The 19700-nt window shown below is 47.1% G+C and overlaps 2 protein-coding genes across 2 annotated transcripts in view; one reads left to right on the top strand and one right to left on the bottom strand.

Annotated features, from left to right (window-relative positions):
- Positions 1-255: 255 nt before the first annotated feature.
- On the bottom strand, positions 256-1376 carry LOC133626288 (basic salivary proline-rich protein 1-like). The gene is made up of 2 exons (XM_062004218.1): positions 1253-1376; positions 256-1163 (listed from the first exon to the last, which is right to left on the bottom strand). Exons 1-2 carry the CDS (start codon positions 1374-1376, stop codon positions 256-258), a joined length of 1032 nt encoding a protein of 343 aa, XP_061860202.1.
- Positions 1377-1437: 61 nt separating this feature from the next.
- The window catches only part of PTCHD1 (patched domain containing 1), a 34692-nt gene continuing 16429 nt past the window's right edge, over positions 1438-19700 (top strand). Inside the window, exons 1-2 of the mRNA XM_061988590.1 lie at positions 1438-1803; positions 15004-15664. Of these exons, the coding sequence (XP_061844574.1) occupies positions 1453-1803; positions 15004-15664 (1012 nt within the window). The 5' untranslated portion in view covers positions 1438-1452. The remainder of the gene's footprint in view (positions 1804-15003; positions 15665-19700) is intronic.

Genomic DNA, 19700 nt, shown 5'->3' on the forward strand with positions numbered 1-19700 from the left:
ATACCAACACCTTCGGTTCAGAAATAACAGCTGGTAGTGCCGGTGGCCAGCGGCAGGAGCCGGCTTGCCAGACATGCCAATAGGCAGCCACAGCTGACACGACAACAGGAGCGTTTCTGCTCGTTTCTGTTCTTTAATCGCATTTCTGTTTAAAGACGAGGTGGCCTCCCCGCTTGCACCCCGCGGCGACAGATGTACCTGCGCGCAGGTGGGCAGAGCGCTCAGCCGCACTTCGCCGGGGCTGCCGGCGTGTGATTACGGGAGGGGATGGGCATCTCCCGGCGCAGCACAGTCCCGGCGGCTGCCGGGCTCCGCGCGCAGGGCGCTGCCGGGGCAGCCCGGGGCGGCTCCGAGGACGGTGTCGGGCGGCAGCGGACCGCGGGGTAGATAGGGGCAACCTCGCCGCCGGCGCCCAGCTTCCCTAATGGGCATGTGCGGCGCGGCTCGCACATGCCCACTCGGGCCGCGCGGTGCCGGCGGGCTGTGCCGCGCTGGCGGAGCAGTCGCGGCGGGTTGCGCGCTGAGACCGCGGGACGCGCCGTCGGACAGCCCGGGTCGCCGCCCGCCCCAACCGCCGGGGGACAGCGCCCAGGCAGTTTTCGGCGGCGGGTTCCCGAGCCAGAGTGCCCCACGAAACACACCCAGCCCCCGCTCCACCGGGGGGCGACCGCTCCGTCCGTCGGGGGAGCGGGCAGCCCGCGCGACACGGGCAGCCCGGGGGCGGCGGCCTGGGTGGGGCGGGGATGTGTCGGTGCGGCGGGGCCGGCGGCGGGCGGAGCCGGGCGGCAGCCGGGCGGGGCGGGGCGCGCCGCGGCGTCCCGAGCGCGGCCCGCGGGGTGGCCCCGGCGGGAGGCGCCGCGTTGCGCCCCGCCGCCCCGTGCTAGGCGGCGCCCGGCGTGGCCCCGCGCCCCTGGGCGGAGGGCGGGGGCGCCGCGGAGGACTTTCCGCGCCCGTGCCGCGTGCCGGGGCCGGGGGATTAGTCAGCAGTCTGCGGGCAGCCCCGCTCCCGCGCAAACTCCGCGGCGGGGGCGGGGAGCGGCGAGCGGCGCCTGCCCCTTCCCTTTCCCGCGGCGAGGGGCGGCGGGGCCGCGGCGGCGGCGGGGCTTCCCCCGCCCCCCGGCGGTCCGCGCCGCCGCTCCGCGGCCGCGGCGAGGGGCGGCGGGCTTGGCAAGTCAGGCAACGAGGCGCCGGGAAACTCCTCTCGGGCACGGCGGCGTTGCAGGAGGACGAGCGCCCGAGCCGCCCCGCGCACGCACACAGTCGGGCAGGCGCACACACACACACACCGCGCACACACCCGCACACGCGCGGCGGCGGCCCCCGGCCCCCCGCAGCCGCGGCCGGCGGGGAGGCGGCGCCCGGCGGGGCTGCCCCATGGTCTTGCGGGGGCCGTGGGGGAGCTGCGGGGGCTCCGACGCGGCGCTCGCCCTCCTGCGCGCCCTCCGCACTAGGATGTTGCGGCAGGTCTTGCACAGGGGGCTGGGGACGTCCTTCTCCCGGCTCGGCCACTTCGTCGCCAGCCACCCGGTGTTCTTCGCTTCGGCGCCCGTGCTTATCTCCATCCTGCTGGGCGCCAGCTTCAGCCGCTACCAGGTGGAGGAGAGCGTGGAGCACCTCCTGGCCCCCACGCACAGCCTGGCCAAGATCGAGAGGAACCTGGTGGACAGTCTATTCCCGGTGAACCGCTCCAAGCACCGGCTCTACTCCGACCTGCAGACGCCGGGGAGGTACGGCAGGGTGATCATCACCTCCTTCCGTAAGGCCAACATGCTGGACCAGCACCACACCGATCTCATCCTCAAGGTAACCGCGGCGGGTCCCCGGCCCCGGGCACAGCCACCCTGTCCGCCTGGCCCGGCGCCCCGCATCCCGCCCCGCTCCCCGCACCTGCGCGCCCGCCCGGAGCCACTCGTGCCCGCCAGCCTCCGCCCGCACGCCACCCGCGCTGCCACCGCAGCCACCCGGCCACCTCCCTGCAACAGTTGGGATGCCAGCCCGCCGCCGGGAGCCGGCACCGCGCTCCCTGCCAGCGCCGCGGGCTCCGTGGTCTTCCACCGCCGCCGCAACCCCCGCCTTTTTATTTATCACTTCTCCTTTTTTTCCTCCCTCTTTTGGTTTTCTTTGCTTTGGGTGAGCGACAAGAGCAGGATGCTTGCTTAAATATTTTGTCCGTGCCTCTGTACTCGCCTAGCAGTCGTGCTCCCGAGTTAAGGCGACGTGGGCTTTTATAAACTCAAACTTCAAAAACAGTTAGGTACCAATCTGCCAAGCTGCCGGGACCACTTTTGGGGGCTGCCGCTGTGCCTGGACTGCACTTCTGCCTAGAGAGGGGTAGCACAATACCTCCTTCTCACTGCTTATGAAGGCAAATGACATAACTCAGCTGATTATTTTTAGCTGGTAGTATTTTTTCCCCTCCACTCTCAACCCACCATCACAGAAAATGCTGGTTTCATAGATGGAAGAAAAATCCAGCCGAGCTGCAGATTGCAGGCATGGTGCAGCAGCCTGTGCTGCCAGTTCAAGTTAGAGCGGGCAGCATCTTTCCCTGTCACTTCAGGGGCACAGAGCGTGCGAGCCACAATCTAACAGGACATCTCACTGTGCTATATGTCATAACATGTCAGAAATCTGCATTTGTTTAAGCAGGTACTCCTAGTTTACACCTCAGTAGTTTTGAACAATCTCGGAAGGAAAAACAGGGAGGACAGATAGAAAAACTGCATTCTTAGGAGGGTCAAGTTCACCCAAGAAATAAGAAAGGAACATTTGCAAATAACCAGAGGTGTGGCAAGCTCAGTCCTGCACTTTTTCACTGTTGTCTTATGGAAACCCCAGAGACTCAGCATTGCTTTGGGTTTGATTTTTTTTTTGTTTTATTGAATGTCAAACTGTCAGTCTATACAGAAGCCAATGTTAATTCTACTTGATAGCTTCAGGGAGAGTCTTTTTTTAAAATGAGATAGATGTAAATACTTATTGTATTTGGGGAGACCTCACGCTTTCCTGAACAAGGAAAGCACTGTTCCAGTGGATTTCCTTCTATTTCATTTCCACTCTAGCCAAACACAGAACTATATTTCAGAGTCACTCATTTTATGTTTTCCCTTTTTTTTTTGCTGTTGATATATTACCCAATGGTAATCAGCAAACAGATTTAATGAGCATCGACTCACTAAGTACAGTACCAGGAGCGTCACTGGCAAACTCCAGAGAAACGATTTTCATTCCTTCATATTCTTGTTCCGTGAATTGTGTTGGCATCAAGTAGGTGCACATTTACTCAGTCATAGGATAATAATGACAATGGATTTTTTTTTCTATTTACTGCTTTCTCTAGAGATCAGTAGTTTTATCAATACTATTGTGACACACAAATAAATAGTATTCAGAATCTTTCCTCAAGCAAACTTCTGCATAAGATTTATCGCATCAGCGAAAGAGCTATAACTTAGAAAGCTCTGTCAGTATTTAACACTGCCTCATTTTTAATAGCCAGAATTTGCTAACCAAGTGATTATTTTTCATTTACTAAGATAATGAACACCATTGCCATTTGACTTTTTAGTCTTACTGTTAATCTCACATTGTCAGGCATATTTGATGCATTATTTCCAACTCTTTACTTATCTAATTAATTCCGATATGCCTTGTGTAGGATAAATTACATCCTTTGTCCTAATTATTTTTCTGTTTGTGGGCAGAGCCAGGCTCAAGACAACTGCCTGTCCAGCCCTGTGGATGGTCCTGTGGGTCAAAGCACAGCAAAACAGGAGAGAAGGCTCCTAGCTCCCAATATTATTATATCTGTAGTGATACAGGGCTACATCATTTTGTGTCAATAGGACTCAGAAAGTGAAGAAGAAAGGGAAAAGTGGCATTTAGGGTTTTCCTATATAAATAAATAAATATATATATATATATATATATATATATATATATGTAGTTCCATGCAGGGAAGAAGTGAGCAAAGGCAGCCCCAGGCCCAGTCCAGGACCAAACAACTCGAAGTGCTATGCTTGTAAATAAGTGTTCTGGGTGAAACTGTGGAGTAATCCCACCTACGTTCCTGAAAATGCAGCTATGTAGGCACAATCAGGGCAGAGAATCTATACAGCAGCATTTGCTTGTCTTTTCTAGAGAAGGTTGACCTCCCTGAGGGAGCGGTTTTGCTGTAGAAAAGGTGTCTGGATGGCCATTGACTTCTCCTGCATGGTTGTTGCTGCATCTCTACCCACTAGCAGGAGGATGGGAAACCCAGGAGAGTGATTGCCCCGGGCATATGTTGGTTGTTCTTGCAGCATCTCTTCTTGGTTTTCTTAGCTGTCATATCCCACCTTATCAGGCAAAATGGGAAGGGAATGAGCATTGAACAGCTACAGCTACCTTCATCACCTGGCAAGAGCGGAAGGTTTTCTCTGTTTTCAGTAGAGGAGGAGGTCAGTTTCCATTATGGTCCCCTTAGTAAAGGGATACTGAGTTTTGGGGTCTCAGCACTTGAAAGAGAGGTGATATTGTTCAAAAGTTAAATCACTCTAACATCCTAATTAATTAGTTAATGACATAACTTCTCTGGTGGCATCTCTAAAGTACTCTGGTTAGCTTACTGCAATTCCTTATGGGCGTATTAGGAGCCCGAGGGGCTTGCCATTAACCGCTACCGCACGATACCCTGTTGACTGCCTGGCAAGAGACTGAGGGAATGGCTCAGCCTCAACAACTGTCTCGGGCCTAGATCTCAAGCCGCACTCCCAGAGCAGGAGCTGCTGTAGGGCTCCCCGCTGACACTGTGCATCTGCCAGCACAACGCTGGCTGCTCACATGACAGTGCCAGGTCTCACTAAATGTACGAGCTGCTCCACACAAGGTCTCTCCTGTTCATTGGCAGGGAGGTGTGTGGCTGCCTTATAGAACAGTTTTGACTTGGAGATGATGACGAATACCCTTTGTTTTCTTTCCTTTCATTTTTTTAAATATAAATATCCGTCCACGATTCTCATATATCCCTATAAATTCTTAAACCATTCTATGCTTGCCATCCAGATGTTGCATTTCCAGCTGTCATAAAGAAGAAGGGGAGAAATCTAAACATATCCTAAATCTCTGGCCTTGAATAGGTCATCCATCTCAGCAGAGTCTCAGATGTGGAAGAGATTCATTCCAAGTCTGAGATATTGTGGGAAGGCAATAAAGAAATTTTACTTGCTGCTGTACCTGCTGTATAGCTGAGCACAGGGCTCTAGTGTGGTGTGCAGGTGTGCAGGACCTTTCTTCCTTGATATTTCACTCTTTCAAGAGAGACGGAAGTAGGAAGTAAAAATACCTAACTGAAGAAAGTGTGCTTTTTCTTCCTGTATCTCCAAGAAGTTCTAGGAGAAACAAAAGTAATGGAGGATTTGGTGTGGACCATCGTACAGAAGTGCTGATGATTGTGGAAAGTCTGTAAGAATCATGTAAGCCTAGAATTTTGCCGAAAATTAATGCTAAAGCAGACCGCTACCATTTCATGGTGTTATTCCCACTTGATAGCTAAAAACTTGGTAGATTGAAGACATACAGATTCACTGGATGTACAGACCTAACCAGATTTTTGAACACCAGAATTTGAGACATCCATCCTTTTGAGTCTGTTCATTACTCTATACTTACAGTGAGTTACCTGCATTATACTACAAAAGAAGCTGTTTTTTTTAATGAAAAGTTTCCCTTCTTTTTCAGAAGAGTGTCTTCTCTTCCCCTTACATTATTGTGTTTTTAGCAATAATACAGTACTTTTTTTTCCTTTTTTTTGGCAAAATCACCACTTAAGATGACAAGATGCAAAGATGAAAAGAGATCTTACATTTCAACATGCCTTACTGAAAGGGATTGTATTTGCAGATTGCTTCTATGAAAATATGTAGATGAGGGTTTATTTTTTTTTAAAGAAACCTGTCCTAACTACATACTTTCAGATAGTGCTTGTACATCACCCCTCTCATATAAACTGGTCATCAAGAGACATAGATAACCAATTAAATGTCAATTTGAACATGTGAGTAGGAAAATTAGGTATTTCTGTTTAAAGACACATTTATTTAAGAACTGCACAACTTCTGATTACTGCAGAACAAAACAATTTAACTCCAGAATTTTGTAGACCTCATACTTGTTAGGGTTTTATTTCTTCTCTCTGCTGATAATTCATTTGCTACGTCCCTCTTAATGTGTGTGCCTGCACGCTCTGTCTGTGGTCTTCCCAGATTTCCTCACTTATTTTCTACGTATGAGGAAAGTTGTGGAGGAAATAACCGTAGTATTTATGTTCCCACGTGTGTGGTATTTAGAATTGCTTTGCTGTACAAACATGGCACACTTAAGCCATTCTTTTCAGAGTCGGTGGAGGTGTGTTGTGGTTGTTCAGCAGATATTAAAGCTGGGTCTGTGGCAGTCCTGGCTACCGCAAGGTGCCTGGTATTTTAAAACTTCAGCTACTTCTGAATGCCTGGACATAGGCAGTCGGTTGTGGATCTGACAGTGGGTATCATAGGTCTCCACCTTCTCTGGGTAGCTTCAGTACTAAAAATACTTCAGGGAAACAGTCAACAGAACAAATAGTGAATTCTGCTAAAAAAAAATTTAAAAGGATGAAGTCATGTCTTTAGAGCAAGGCTGTAAGATGAGGGGAAGAGTCCTAATACAAGAAAAACAAGGGTGTGAAAGCAGCAGAAGTGCAAGCCTGTTGTCATAGCAGCACAATGCTGCAGGGATAAAATGTATCTTATGCGAAAACAGATGAGAATTAAGATACACAGGTAAGATCTAGGCACAGCCAGGGAAGAGGGAAGATAAATAGCACACTGCAAGGACAGCGTGGATGCGTGTACAGAACCCACCCCCTACCCGCCCCCCCCCCCAAGCTCCTGGTATCGGCAGCAGCAGCTCTTTGGCATAATTCCTGCAGGCAAGAGGGTTTGATCTTTCCGCAGGCACCAGCCAGCAACTGGACCAGAAGTCCTGAAGTTGCCCATTTCTGCAAGGATGACCACATTCTGCTGGTCCCCACCATCCCCTTGTCCTGTTCCAAGCAGCACTGGCTGGGACAGGGCCTGTTTGCTCTCCCTTCAGCCTCATGCCATGGTGCGATGCTCCCTTAATACTGTGTACCTTGAACACCCCATTTGGCATCAGTTTCCCTGCCTTGCAAGTTCAGACCTTGCCTCTTGTCTAACAAACAAAGCACACAGGGGACAGGTTTTCTTAATATGTGCCTGGACATGTGTGATGAGGGACCTCACCCCATTGGGTGACCCTCCAGAGAGCACAGCAAGCAGGCAGGGCAGGTGTTGGAGGCCATGGACCTCTGCCTCACAGCCACCGAGGCTGGGCCACTAGCACCCCAGGCAATGCCACAAGGCTTGAGGAGAGCTGCAGGAACTCCCCAGCTACCACATTTGGGTTTCCCAAAAATCATAACTGGACCCTGCCTTTAAGCCAGGGTTTACAGGCGGAGAACCCCCTCTCTGCTGATGGAAGGGAGAAGGAGGGGCCAGGTCGTGAAATAACATGATGGACTGTGAACTTACAGCTATTGAGGTTTCCCTGCAGTGAGGAAGGGACCATTTGTCACCTTTCTGCCAGAGAAGCCCTTGGCAAGAGCCTGCACCGCTTCTCCAGCCCCCTGAGAAGCAGTGTAAGGACAGAGTGGTGTTTATGGAGAGGTCTGGGGTGCAAAGAGAAGGCCAACAGTGGTGAAGCTGATGCAAGATCAGCTGCAGGGGTGATATTTTCATGTGTTTTTTCCCCCATGTCAGACCCACCCCTCAGGCTGCGCTGAGGGGTTTCTGCTGCACAGACATCCCATCCTCTGGCAGCCGTTGGCCCCAAAACTGGGGTGGGCTTCTCTCAGTGAGACAAATACAGGCAGAATTACCAGGGTAGTTGTCACAGTTTAAGGCGATATTGATGAGAAAAACTTCCCTGCTTCAAATTAGAAAAAAAAAAAATCATATCTGGCAATTTTCTACCAAGAAGGCAGATGGAAATGTAAATGCACGCACATCTGCCACTTCGAGCACTAATAGTTGTCCCTCAGTTGATGACTTGTAGTTTGAACAATTTTTGGAATTTATTTACATGAAAATTGTTTGGAGAAAATAGAATTCACCATGTTTTGGACAGCTGAAAATAGTTGCAAAAATACATAGCTTGCATAATTAGTATCTGAGCATCTCTTCAGGAAACCTGCTTGTATGACTACTAGAAAAAGAGCCCAGCTACTCGAAGCAATAGGTCCTTGCTGCACGCTCTCCAGCTGCAATTTCTAACATTTATCCCGAGCTTTTAGGATCTGTTGGCTTCCTCTGCTGGTTGTGCACATGCTTTCCATCCCTCATCAAGACTGGCTTGGTCAGGAGGCAGCAGCCCACCAGCCTTCTTTAACGCTCTGCCCTGAACCAATGGTCTCTGACAGCAGGACACAGCCCATTTTAGGCTCCTTTGCCTTCTCTAGCTGCACCTTCTGATGAACATAAACTCTTCACAGTTTAATTCTGCCTATATCTTCAAAGCCCACGGTGTTTTCCGTGAATTGAGTTGGGAGCTGTGTAAGTCTTCTCCCTGTCATAACCCTTTTACGTTTTGACTGAGGCCATCTCCTAAAGTGAATAAAAAAGCACTCTGCAAGGATATGAAATGCCAGAGATTACTGAGATCATAGGAAAAGTGGAGAAATTTACAGCTATCCATTAAAGGCTTTTCCTCCTCTTTGTTTTCCTTGACATAAGTTACCTGTAAAAATTACCAAAATAATGAACCAGCTTCACATGAAAATGAAGCCTATATTTAAAATAATTTTCTTCATCCTCCTTTCTAGTTTTTCAATCTTGAACCCAAACCAGTGATGAGATTTTAAGCAGTAGTAGATAATGAGGTCATTCTTCACTTTATTTTTCAGCATTCTCTATAACCATGAGATCACACTTTTCTTTTTTCTTTTCCTTTTTTTTAAATGGAAGCTGAGATTTTTATTTTTTTTTTTTAAATCACAATACTTCAGGCTGCAGAGCTCAGAGTAAAACCAGACTTGGTGAAAATGCCAGTAGAACATGGTAAGAGTCGGCAACACTGTCTGGAGTGAAGCTCATTTTTAATTTGAACCATCAGATGTAGACTGAAAGACTAAGTAGAGTAAAATAATAACAACAACAAAGAAAAACATAGTGTGACATTACAAGGATCTTACTCCTGCGAGTAAAACATGTCTTTCTATGTGCCAGATCATTCACGGTACAGGAGGACATCTGTATAGCTGACTAGTTCTGTCTAGTCAACTATTCATCAAGTGTATATCAAGTAACAAAACACAGTCAAGTCCTTACAATGAGTGATGTCCCCTATGAAACACTGCATTTCACCACTCAGCAGCAAAGCCATACATATTTTTGTGGTATATATGATAAGCAGGACGTAGTTGTACAAATCCTTAGTATTAATAATGGTGTCTGCAACTCTAATCCAGCTCACACAGCAGTTAGACTGTCTTTTCATGAGCTGGGAATGAGCTTGGCAAGACTGAAATGTCCCATTGCATGCATGGTGCTGTTGCTCTCACCATGGAGTTTCCCTGGGAGCAAGGCAAGATCCGTGTGGGACACCAGTAGCTATCATTGGGTCCTTGTGCCTCATCCCCTTTGCCCATAGTTTTGATTGGAGGAGCAGATTATGTAATGTGGGCTTAAAGGATTTCCAGGACTGGACCTTTCTGCAAATGAATCAGTAGTTTCTAACCCTTCCCTGCTGGGATGGGATCTGTTTGCTTCACAGGGAAGCTGCAGACCTTTTTGGTACCTGATTAAATTGACAAAATTCTGGTAACATCTGCTCACTTTTGAATTAAGGAAAGGACTTCTTAGCGAAACAAAAGGGCTAGAGGTTTTCCTCACCCCTTCTTGTAGTTCTCTGCGTGTTTTGCACGGACTGACAAATCAAGCTCTCCTTTCTGTCCGGAATATACATCTCCAAGTACAGCCCCTTTGCCTTCAGGTTCAGCCTTGCTGCCGCTGCTGAAAGTTGTGCCAGGCTCTGTACAGCAAAGAGCATCTCACAGAGCCCAATGCAGGGCTTGGCCATCACAGGACAGGCAAACTGAGCCTGTTGGGGGGGCTCTGGTTCCTGGCGCCTGCCTTTCTCTACTGATGGCAGAGGTAGGATGACCAGCAGCCAAAACCAGCTTGAAGAAATCTTTGCAGCCGTGTCTCTCCAAGACCCTGGAGCAAAGGGTTTAGCCCAGGATAAGTGAAGGAATTTTATGCTTTGCCTCCTGGCATCCCCTCCTGGCTTCACCGCCTCTCATCTGTCAGCTGCGCCACAAGATGAAACATGGCTTGGTGTGGAGGTGTGAGACCAGTACAGCCCTCACCTGGAGGTATTTGCAGAAAGAGATTTGTCTCTCTGATAAAGCCATCTTTTCTCTCTACCTAAAATAAATAACTGAGTGAGCATGAGACTTAGAGTAAACAAAGACCAAGACCAAGATGTTACCAACTGCAGAGGGAAGAAAAAAACTGTTCCAGAAGTCTCTCGCGTGGTATGAGGCACACATACAGAAACACCATTTTCGGAAGGGAGAGGGGAATTTAAAATGATGGTCACCGTTTAAACAACGATGAAAGGGAGAAGTGGAAGTTACTGTATCACGCCTGAGCACTTTCAGGGACAGTGTACCACCATCACAAGGGAGTTTAGGTGGTGCTGTGCAGCTCTCTTGAAGCAGGGAGGGCATCTCAGCAGTAAACTGCTTTTTAGTTCTTTGCACTGTTGGCTAGCTGAAAAAGCTGGGAGCAATGAGAAAGCAGCATATCTCCCTTGAAGAAAAAAACATTCATTCAGCTCTTGTACCTTTAAATCTCCCTTTCTCCTAATAGGATGGGTAAGGATAAGAAAACAGATGGATGAATGAGGATCTGGTGATCAGTTGTTTGTCCCAGTACTAGGTGCCAGGTTTATTCAAAATATAGTTACTTGCTATTAAAATCTACTGCACTGAGGAGCACAATATGCATTGTACGTTAGCATATTGCTAGTAGTGTCCCCACCATAGTACAGCCTTTACCATTTCCTGTTAATGAACAAGCATTCATCAACAAGCATTCATTGGACTAGATGATCTCTAAGGTCCCTTCCAACCCCTAACATTCTATGATTCTATGATTCTAGTATAAGTTTCCTGGGGGTCCTCCTGGTGTACCATAGGCAAGGAAAGTTGCAACGTGTGTCATCCCTTTATCTTGTAGGACGTGCTCTTATAACCTCTTGGACCTTCCATTTTCTGTGGAAACCTGTCACTGAGGGATATAGAGTGGAAAAATCTGCGTGACCACAGTTGAGTCCCCAGCATGACAGCAGAGAGTGCCATGGGGCTGCAGCTCTCAGTGGGGAAGAGGTGGCAGTCCAGGCTGCCACGGGCAAGCAAAAAGAGAAGGACAGCATGCAGCCATGCTGCAGCACACCCCTGCCCTGCGCTGAGGCGACAGAGGGGTTTTTTTTTCCTAGGATCTGGTCCGAAAAAAGCAAAGTGCAGGTGTAAAGTGATGTGTTTGTCATGAGGCTGAAAGTCTGAGTCAGGCTTCCTGGAGCTGAATCCTCGGGCGCACTGGGGCAGTGCTCAGCACACTTTGCTGGAATAGAGGGAATGGCAAGTTTTCCTCCTCTTGGGCTCTTTGCCTCAAATTCAAGACCAAACGTTGTAGCCACTGGCAAAGCTCAGAGTACATCTCATAGCAGCTCCAAACTGCATGAGCTTGCAGCCAGCTCTGGGGGCTGCCTGGCTGCCAGGATGTACCAGAGCTGGCTGCCTGCTCCCCTCTTCTCCCTATCAGCAGGAGGCGTGATGGGTAGGTCCCTGCCATGCAGCGCCTGGCCCAGCCCAGCCCAGCCTCATGGGGAGCACGGGGCCACCACCACATAACCGGCTTCTGAGTCTGAAATGATCATTTCCCAGAATAAATGAGTATTTTAGATATGACATTTAGTTTCTAGCCTTTTGCTAAAGATGAAGTAACAGCTGTGACAAATTAGGTTATTTTGTAACCTAGAGTATTAAAGCATTTTGGCTGTAGAAGGAAGGAAATGCAGCAGCGAGGCAGGGTAGGTAAATACCGACACACACTGAGAAAAGTTGCGTGACTGTTCAGTTTCTTCTGTGTTGTGACAGTCAGTGACTCTTCTCTGGAGCTGTATTGTGAACCTAACACAGGCAGGAAACTCCTTCTGTTCCTCCTGGATGTCCTCATCTGTGCTTCTTCATGTGACATCTGGTTTTACAACTATTGTCAATGAAAACCGTACGGTAACTGCCATTGTAAAAAGTTAAAAATTGGATATCTGTCTTTGATTTGGTACATCAAGGCATTTTCCCCAAAATGTAATGACACACATTTGAATTTCCGGCCCTTGATATTCTATGATTCTGTGATTCGTACCCCAAAAACAGCTCTTGCAAAGTGGAGCTTTGCAAACACAAACAGAAAAAAACAAGAATTCCCTGTAGAGGTTCATTTTTTTTGGCACGTTTCCGCAAATCTTTTGTTTTAGAAGAAAGCTGTGCAAAAGCCTCGAATTGGTTGCAGAGGTGGTTGTTTGTTCTTTCACCACGATGGAAAATTTTGCTTCTCACCATGGCCAGGTACTGTGTTCTCACAGTACTGTGAAAATATTTATTAGTGCAATTCATTTCTCAAACATATGTTTGTCAATATTGAATTGTCGTTCTGTCAAAAATAAAAAAATGCTCAAATATGGAAACTTAAAACCTCAAGCTGCTAGAGAAGCAAGTTGAGAATATAGGAGATTTGTAATCTTTGCCTATATGATGTCATACCATCCTGAGGAACAGAGACAACATAACTGAATTTATACCCATCACAGATTATGCAATGTAATCACAAAACAATTGGATTCACAGTCCCCTTTAAGTGGGAGGGTTTTGTCTGCAGATAGGTCTGAAATACAGTGCAAAAGTCACTATGACTATTTAATTTCAACAGATGCAGGATTTTAGCCATTTTTATTAGACATTTTGTCCATGGCCACCAGATGAGTATATAAGATCTACTGCTCTCAGGTACGCTGTCATCTATTTTTCAATCAGTGTTTTTCTTCAGAAAGGATTCAGTTTGATTAAATATCACCTAGTCCTAGTCTCTTTACTGGGCATAAGAGCCTCCTGCCCTCTTTGGACAGTGGGAAACAGTACAGGCAAGTAGGCAAAGAAAGGAATTGTGTAGAGACAATGGTTCTCTGTCTTGTCTTGCTCATAATCTGAAGGTAGAAAATAACTATTTCCTCCTTACGGAAAAGAAATCCATGTTCTTAATTTGACTCTTCAGCTCCCTGCAAGAGCTGTGGTCTCCCCACTTCATAGGTGGAAAGCTGCTTCTCTTTTATCAGCCCTGCTTTTGTCGCAACAACTTTGCAGTGCTCCTGTGGCCATTTCCCTCAGTGTGAAAGGGTCCAAAGGATAAATCTGTGCTGTTCCTCAGCAGATTTCCTTCCTCCCTGGGAGCAGACATAGCCACCCAAGCAACCAGGCTGTGTGGACTGCCACACCCATGGGGTTGTTGGGACTAGGCAGCACATGGGGTGGACAGCCTTCTGCATTGTCCCTGCTCACACCTCAAGAGAATACCACGTTTCACCGAGCCACGCACAAAGCACATACACAGCATTTGGGATGTTGGATGCACCCTGTACCGCCTAGAAAAGAGCCGAGGGAACCCCCTACTGAACTTTGTAGCTACCCTCCGTGAAGAACATCGCAGCTGCAGGGAAAGTCTGCTTGGACTTCTGACAGTGGGTAACAGTCGTGGCCCCAGCAGCATACCATTCTTACAGAAGGTCTCGGTACTCTCTACACAACTAGAGCAGCAGACAAGGAGTTAAATGTTGATGCTGGTGGGTGAGGCCTACACATTTTGCAAGAAAAAATGTGCAAAAAGCAGCTTGCATTTTTACAAGATTCCCAACATTAGCAAATTCAATATTTTACTTTTGGAAAATACTGCAGCCCCAGCCTATCCAGGCTATTCCCTTGCCATCTTTTAGATTTCGTGCGGCTTCTGTGATGACTAAAATGGATTCAGAAAAAGGTTGCAAGAGTTTTCTGTATTTTTTCAAGAAGAGGAGGTAATTTTCTGCCCTTCACTTTGAGTCAGTGGTCAAGCATGGCAAATTTCAGAAGGATGCAAAACAACTTAGAAATGAGGCTGCACTAGGAGCTGCTAGACCAAACAGTAAGTGGTAATAACTTGCAGGCCCAAAAATTAGAGGGCCTTCCGTGATTAACAGAACCTCTCAGAGAAAGAGAAAGCCGGTGTCAGTCTCTGCCATTGCTTCCTGCTCTCAGACTCACTGAGGGTTTGATGGGGGAAAGAGGGAGGGAAAAAGAGAGCAAATTAGTTAATGCCAGCTATCTTATTCCTGCTATGCTAACAATCTCTACACTTAGGACATACAGCTGTGGCCTGTCCTTTACTCCAAGCAAGTGCTAGTCCCCTGCTGCTGCCAGCTGCCAGGTGCAGGTGGCACCCAGGTCACATTACTCTTCTGCACCTGAAGTTTATCTGTCAAGAGTCATTTGACAATCCCAAGCATGACAGTGTCTGCAGACACAACCAGCTGTAACTCTCTTTCATGTTCACCCAGATCTCTTGAAAGTGGAGGTCCAGGGCCTTTTGAGTTTCTTTATGTAGAGAGGCTGCACGGCAGATGTGCGTGGCACAGGTGCAAGTCACAGCACACCTGAGTTACCAGCGAAGGACGCAGGGGAATAGAACTGCTATTTTAATGCATGTTTCCTTTTTTCTGCAATGAGTGTGTTATTAATGCCGCAGTCACCAGAACTTTTGTTGTCGTTGCTTAGATCAAATAGGAAAGGGACCGAGGTGAGGAGCCGCTGTTGTTCTGGCTGCTACTGTGCGAGATTGAACTGATGAATAACGTCTGTGATTTCTTTTTCCCTTGTAGTTGCACTCTGCTGTGACCAGGATCCAAGTTCAAAGACCTGGTTTCAATTACACGTTTGCCCATATATGTATCCTGAACAATGACAAGACATGCATAGTGGACGACATAGTGCATGTACTGGAGGAATTAAAGGCTGCTCGTTCTTCTAATCGAACTAATTTTGCAATCACTTATCCGATTACTCACTTAAAGGATGGCAGGGAAGTGTATAACGGGCATCAGCTTGGTGGGGTTACTGTGCACAGCAAAGACCGGGTGAAGTCTGCAGAAGCCATTCAGCTCACCTACTACTTGCAGGCAATCAACTCCTTGAATGACATGGTGGCAGAGAAGTGGGAATCCATTTTTTGTGACACTGTTGAACTTTTCCAGAAATCCAACAGGAAAGTCAAAATGTATCCTTTTACTTCTTCTTCGCTGAAGGAGGATTTCCAGAAGACGAGCAGGGTGTCAGAACGCTATCTGATCACAAGCTTGGTCCTTGTGGTCACCTTGGCCATTCTCTGCTGCTCCATGCAGGATTGTGTCCGCAGCAAACCCTGGCTTGGCCTGCTGGGATTGCTGACTGTGACCCTTGCCACCCTGACTGCAGCTGGGATCATCAATCTCACTGGTGGGAAATACAATTCCACCTTCCTGGGAATCCCTTTCGTCATGTTAGGTAACTATCTGCTGTCTCCTCACTCTTTTATGTGTTTGTGCCTTCCTGATGCATTTCCCAGCAAGCAGAGAAGCAGCACTGCATGGCTCCTGGTGCCTCCTCCCTGCAACACTGCCCCATGCCAAATCCACACAGCCTGTTTTCCTAAACTGTACTGTGCCAGGATGTTAAAAGTCACGCCCAGGGCTCCAGTGTGGCACAGCACTCTGCCGTAGGATGCAGCACCCGCGCGCTAGCGAGGAGTGAGGATGTGTGAATGCCATGCCCTGTGTAGAGGGGAAGCCCAGCTGCTTCTTTTCTGTGTATGTTTGATTGTGGTTTTGGTGGCCAGTGTTGGAGGGAAACAGAGGGGACCGTGCACTTTGGGTGTTTAGAGAGCTCTAGCTCCTTTGGAGAGCAGAGCAGTGCTATGCCGGCTTGGCAGGTGCCTGTCTGTGGGATAAGGATGGCTGTCAGTTCTGGGTTGCCTTTCTCCTGAAGCCTCTGTGTTGGCTGAGCAAGCATAGGGAGGGTTTCACAGCCCTGGGATGGAGAGCCTTGCCTCCCGACGTCAGGAACAGACCCGTTCAGTTAGCACCAGCGCATCCCACAGCAGAGGGAAGCGGCATCGGCTGCTCCCTGGCTCTGCTGCATCTTTATCTCCCTGGTTTTCGTAGCGCCTTCACTCGCTGTGCAGTATGGGGTGGTTTTGTTTTGGTTTATTTTCTTCAAGAGTAGGAAAGAGCTTCCAACCTGAAATCAATGCCCTCTCCTATTGGCACCAAGGTGTTTGCGGGGATGCCTCTCATTGTATCCAAACAGGGAGGAGGATTTAATGGGAGACAAAACGAGAGCTCTGGAGAGTTCACAGCCTCTTTGTGTTTGGTTCGTAACCAGTGTGAAAAGCTTTCTGCACTGTAGGTGTTTAATATGTCCTCATTCACACCATTACTCATTTGTGAAGAATAATACATGCATTGATTTGACCACAGCTTCCCTACCTGAAAATCAGTGCTTGGTAATACTTCAGGTCTCAAGTGTAAGAGTGTCTCCTCTGACTTAGTCACATCATGTAGTGATATGACACCTTTCAACACAGCTTTTTTTATATCCAGCACCAGGTTCCTATGCCATGCTCATAGTGTAGCTGTGGTGTTTGTTGTACTTTGTAATTAAAGACCATGCTTCAGTGCATCGCACTACCAGTTAATACACGGATTATATTCAGTGACAAAGGGAATCCAGCTATATAATGTCACCTCTGATTTGCAGATGACATCCATGAAAATTAAATGGTATCATCATCTAGAGGAAATGCAGCACAAGAAGGTCAGGGTCAAAAGAAGGCTAGCATTCTGACCTGAGTCTTCAGTTTCTTCTGTGAGTTTTTATGTCTGTGCATGTCTTACAATATTCAGTTCCTCAAACTAAATAGTATTTTTTACATATAATATTGCACATGAGGGGATTTCCAGATGTGTTGCAAGAGTAGTAGAAAAGCAGTCTAAAATCCAGGCATATGAAGTGAAAGTACCTGGAGAAAGCGACTCAAAAGTATGAAATATTAGCTCTGTTTAGGGATCAAAGCATTTGCTTACTGGGACAACCTTTCAGATCTTTAATTCACTAATAGTGACTATGCTGAGACTTGACATCCTTGAAGACTTACAGATAACTATGAAAAGTTTCACACTTCTATTTTAGTTCTTCTTTAACTGTCGAGCTGTAGAGCCAACTCTGCTCTTTTTTTCCTTTTATTCCCCGGTTTGGTTTTGTGGGGTTTTTTTGGTGTTTCTTAGTTGAAGTATTCCACCCTTACAAGGATCAAGTTTGAAATATACATCTCAGCTCTCACTGTGAACAAGTCAAGACAGAGCAGTCAAGTTCATGTGAATCTTGCATGCTTCCCCAGCTGCATAAAATCTCCCAAGGAACAGGAATATCAACAGGTAAACAGAAGGCACTAAAGGCATTCTGGAGTTCTTAATAAGCACTGATTTAAACCAGCGGATAGCTAGAAGGGCAGGGCTTCCTTTATTTTTTTTTCCTTCCTGCGTCTACAACAGAAGGATTCAGCACGCATTTCAGAATTTATTTCATGCCTATACGGGTTTTTTTGCTTATAAAGGATGATTTAACTCAAGGTAACTGAAGGCTAGAGACACAAACCACCCTCCATTATAGCCTGCTGAACTGCTTCTACTTAATTTCAGTGACCATCAGATTAGATCATAGATTAACTGACCTTTAGAAGGCTAAAGGATTTTTGGCTAACAGTATAGCCCCACAGCTATTACTCATAATCTCATGGCTAAAAGCAAAAATTAGGTAGAAAAAATGATTACAGGGGACACATTTCAGGCAAGGCTCCTTTCCTGGTATAAATCATTAATGAAGTTTCCCTGGTTTATAGCAGCTGAGGATTTGTAACTTTTCATCAGCGTCACAGAGCCAGAGGGAGAACACCACACACTCTCCAGACATCATCTGCCCTCTGCCAGAGGACAAGATTACATCTTTCCTAACGTATACTTCTCGCTCTGCACTTTGTCTCCTGCTTGGGCCACTTCTCCCTGTATTTCACTGCACTACTGCTACAGCATTTGCATCATGTCTAACCTGAATTCCCCTTTTGCAACTCAGCTGTCCTCCTTATTTATCCACTGCATCCGGAAAACAATTTCTTTTCTTTTTCTTTGAATGTTTGGAACCATTCCCACTTGCCCAGTCCTCTTCCCTTTCATCCCAGGTTTCCGCAGACCATGCTTACCAGCAATCTTCTTGCTTTTGGCCACTCCACATTATCTGTGGAGTGCAGTGCCTAAATCCAGGCACAGGATTCAGGCTGAGGCTTTCAGCAGCAAGTAGAGTAGGAGGATGATTTCGCACATCTTGCATATGGCACTCCTGCTCATACATCCCCATATGACATTAGTTTTTTTCTAAGCAGTATGAAATGGTTGGCATTTGGTTAGTGGCACATAGTAATTCACAGATCCTTTGTGTCACTTCTTACCCTGTTTGCACAGTCAGTTATTCCAACCAACACCTAGAAGGTTACTCTCATCCTTGCTGTTAAAGCTTGTTTATCTCGCACCATTTTGTTCATTAATTTCATCTTGATATCATCACTGCCCTTCCAAGATGCATTAAGTAAAGTTAGTCAGCAGTGATTTGCAATTACCTGCTGTATCATGTTTTCAAAAATTACTTTCCAAGTAGTTTAAATATCTTGCTCAGTCATAAGCCCCTTCTAATAGTTCAGGGAATATGTCTGCAAAATACTCTGTTCAATGTGTTCTTTAATACCAGATTTCGTTCATCCTGTTTTCTGTAACATCCCTTCAGCATCAGCCTTTTCCAAGAACAAACAAGCTCTAGTGGAGCATATCAGCCTTTGTAGGTGTTGAAACCTTAGCTTTTGTACTAATTGGACAATTTTAAGTTATTAAATTAACATGTCTTACCAAGTTGCACTTCTAAGCTCAGACTGAGTAAGTGTAGGCAGGAACATCTTTTGACTACCTCACCTGTTAAATATGGCTTCCTGGTTTAAACACTTCATACTGTATTTTCTATCACCTCCGTGGTAGTTTATCCTAATGGTATTTTACTCTTTAATTAAGGTGGGTTACTGTAACCCAGCTCACAAAAGTTAACTCATTAAGTCAGATTAACTCAGTCATTGATGAGGGAGCAATTGAATGGACTGCTCAGACGGGTTGTGGAGTCTCCATCTCTGGAGACATTCAGACCCCACCTAGACAAGTTCCTCTGTGACCTGTTGTAGGAGATCCTGCTCTGGTAGAGAGGTTGGACCAGATGATCTTTCAAGATCCCTTCCAACCCTTAAGATTCTATGAATCTGTGATTGGTGACCGTACGTAGTCTGAGTATGTCACTACAGTGTCAATTTTTCTGTTGTAGCAGCTTTCTTTTTAGCCCTCACTGGTTGCCAACAGAGTGGCAAAAATTGAAGACAGGAGAGATGTTGCCAGAGACCTCTCTCCTCAGTGGATGCCAAAATAGCAGAAGTCCCCTTTGGTCACTAGAGACC

The sequence above is a fragment of the Colius striatus genome, chromosome 1, assembly GCF_028858725.1.
Source record: "Colius striatus isolate bColStr4 chromosome 1, bColStr4.1.hap1, whole genome shotgun sequence".
Taxonomy (NCBI): Eukaryota; Metazoa; Chordata; class Aves; order Coliiformes; family Coliidae; genus Colius; species Colius striatus.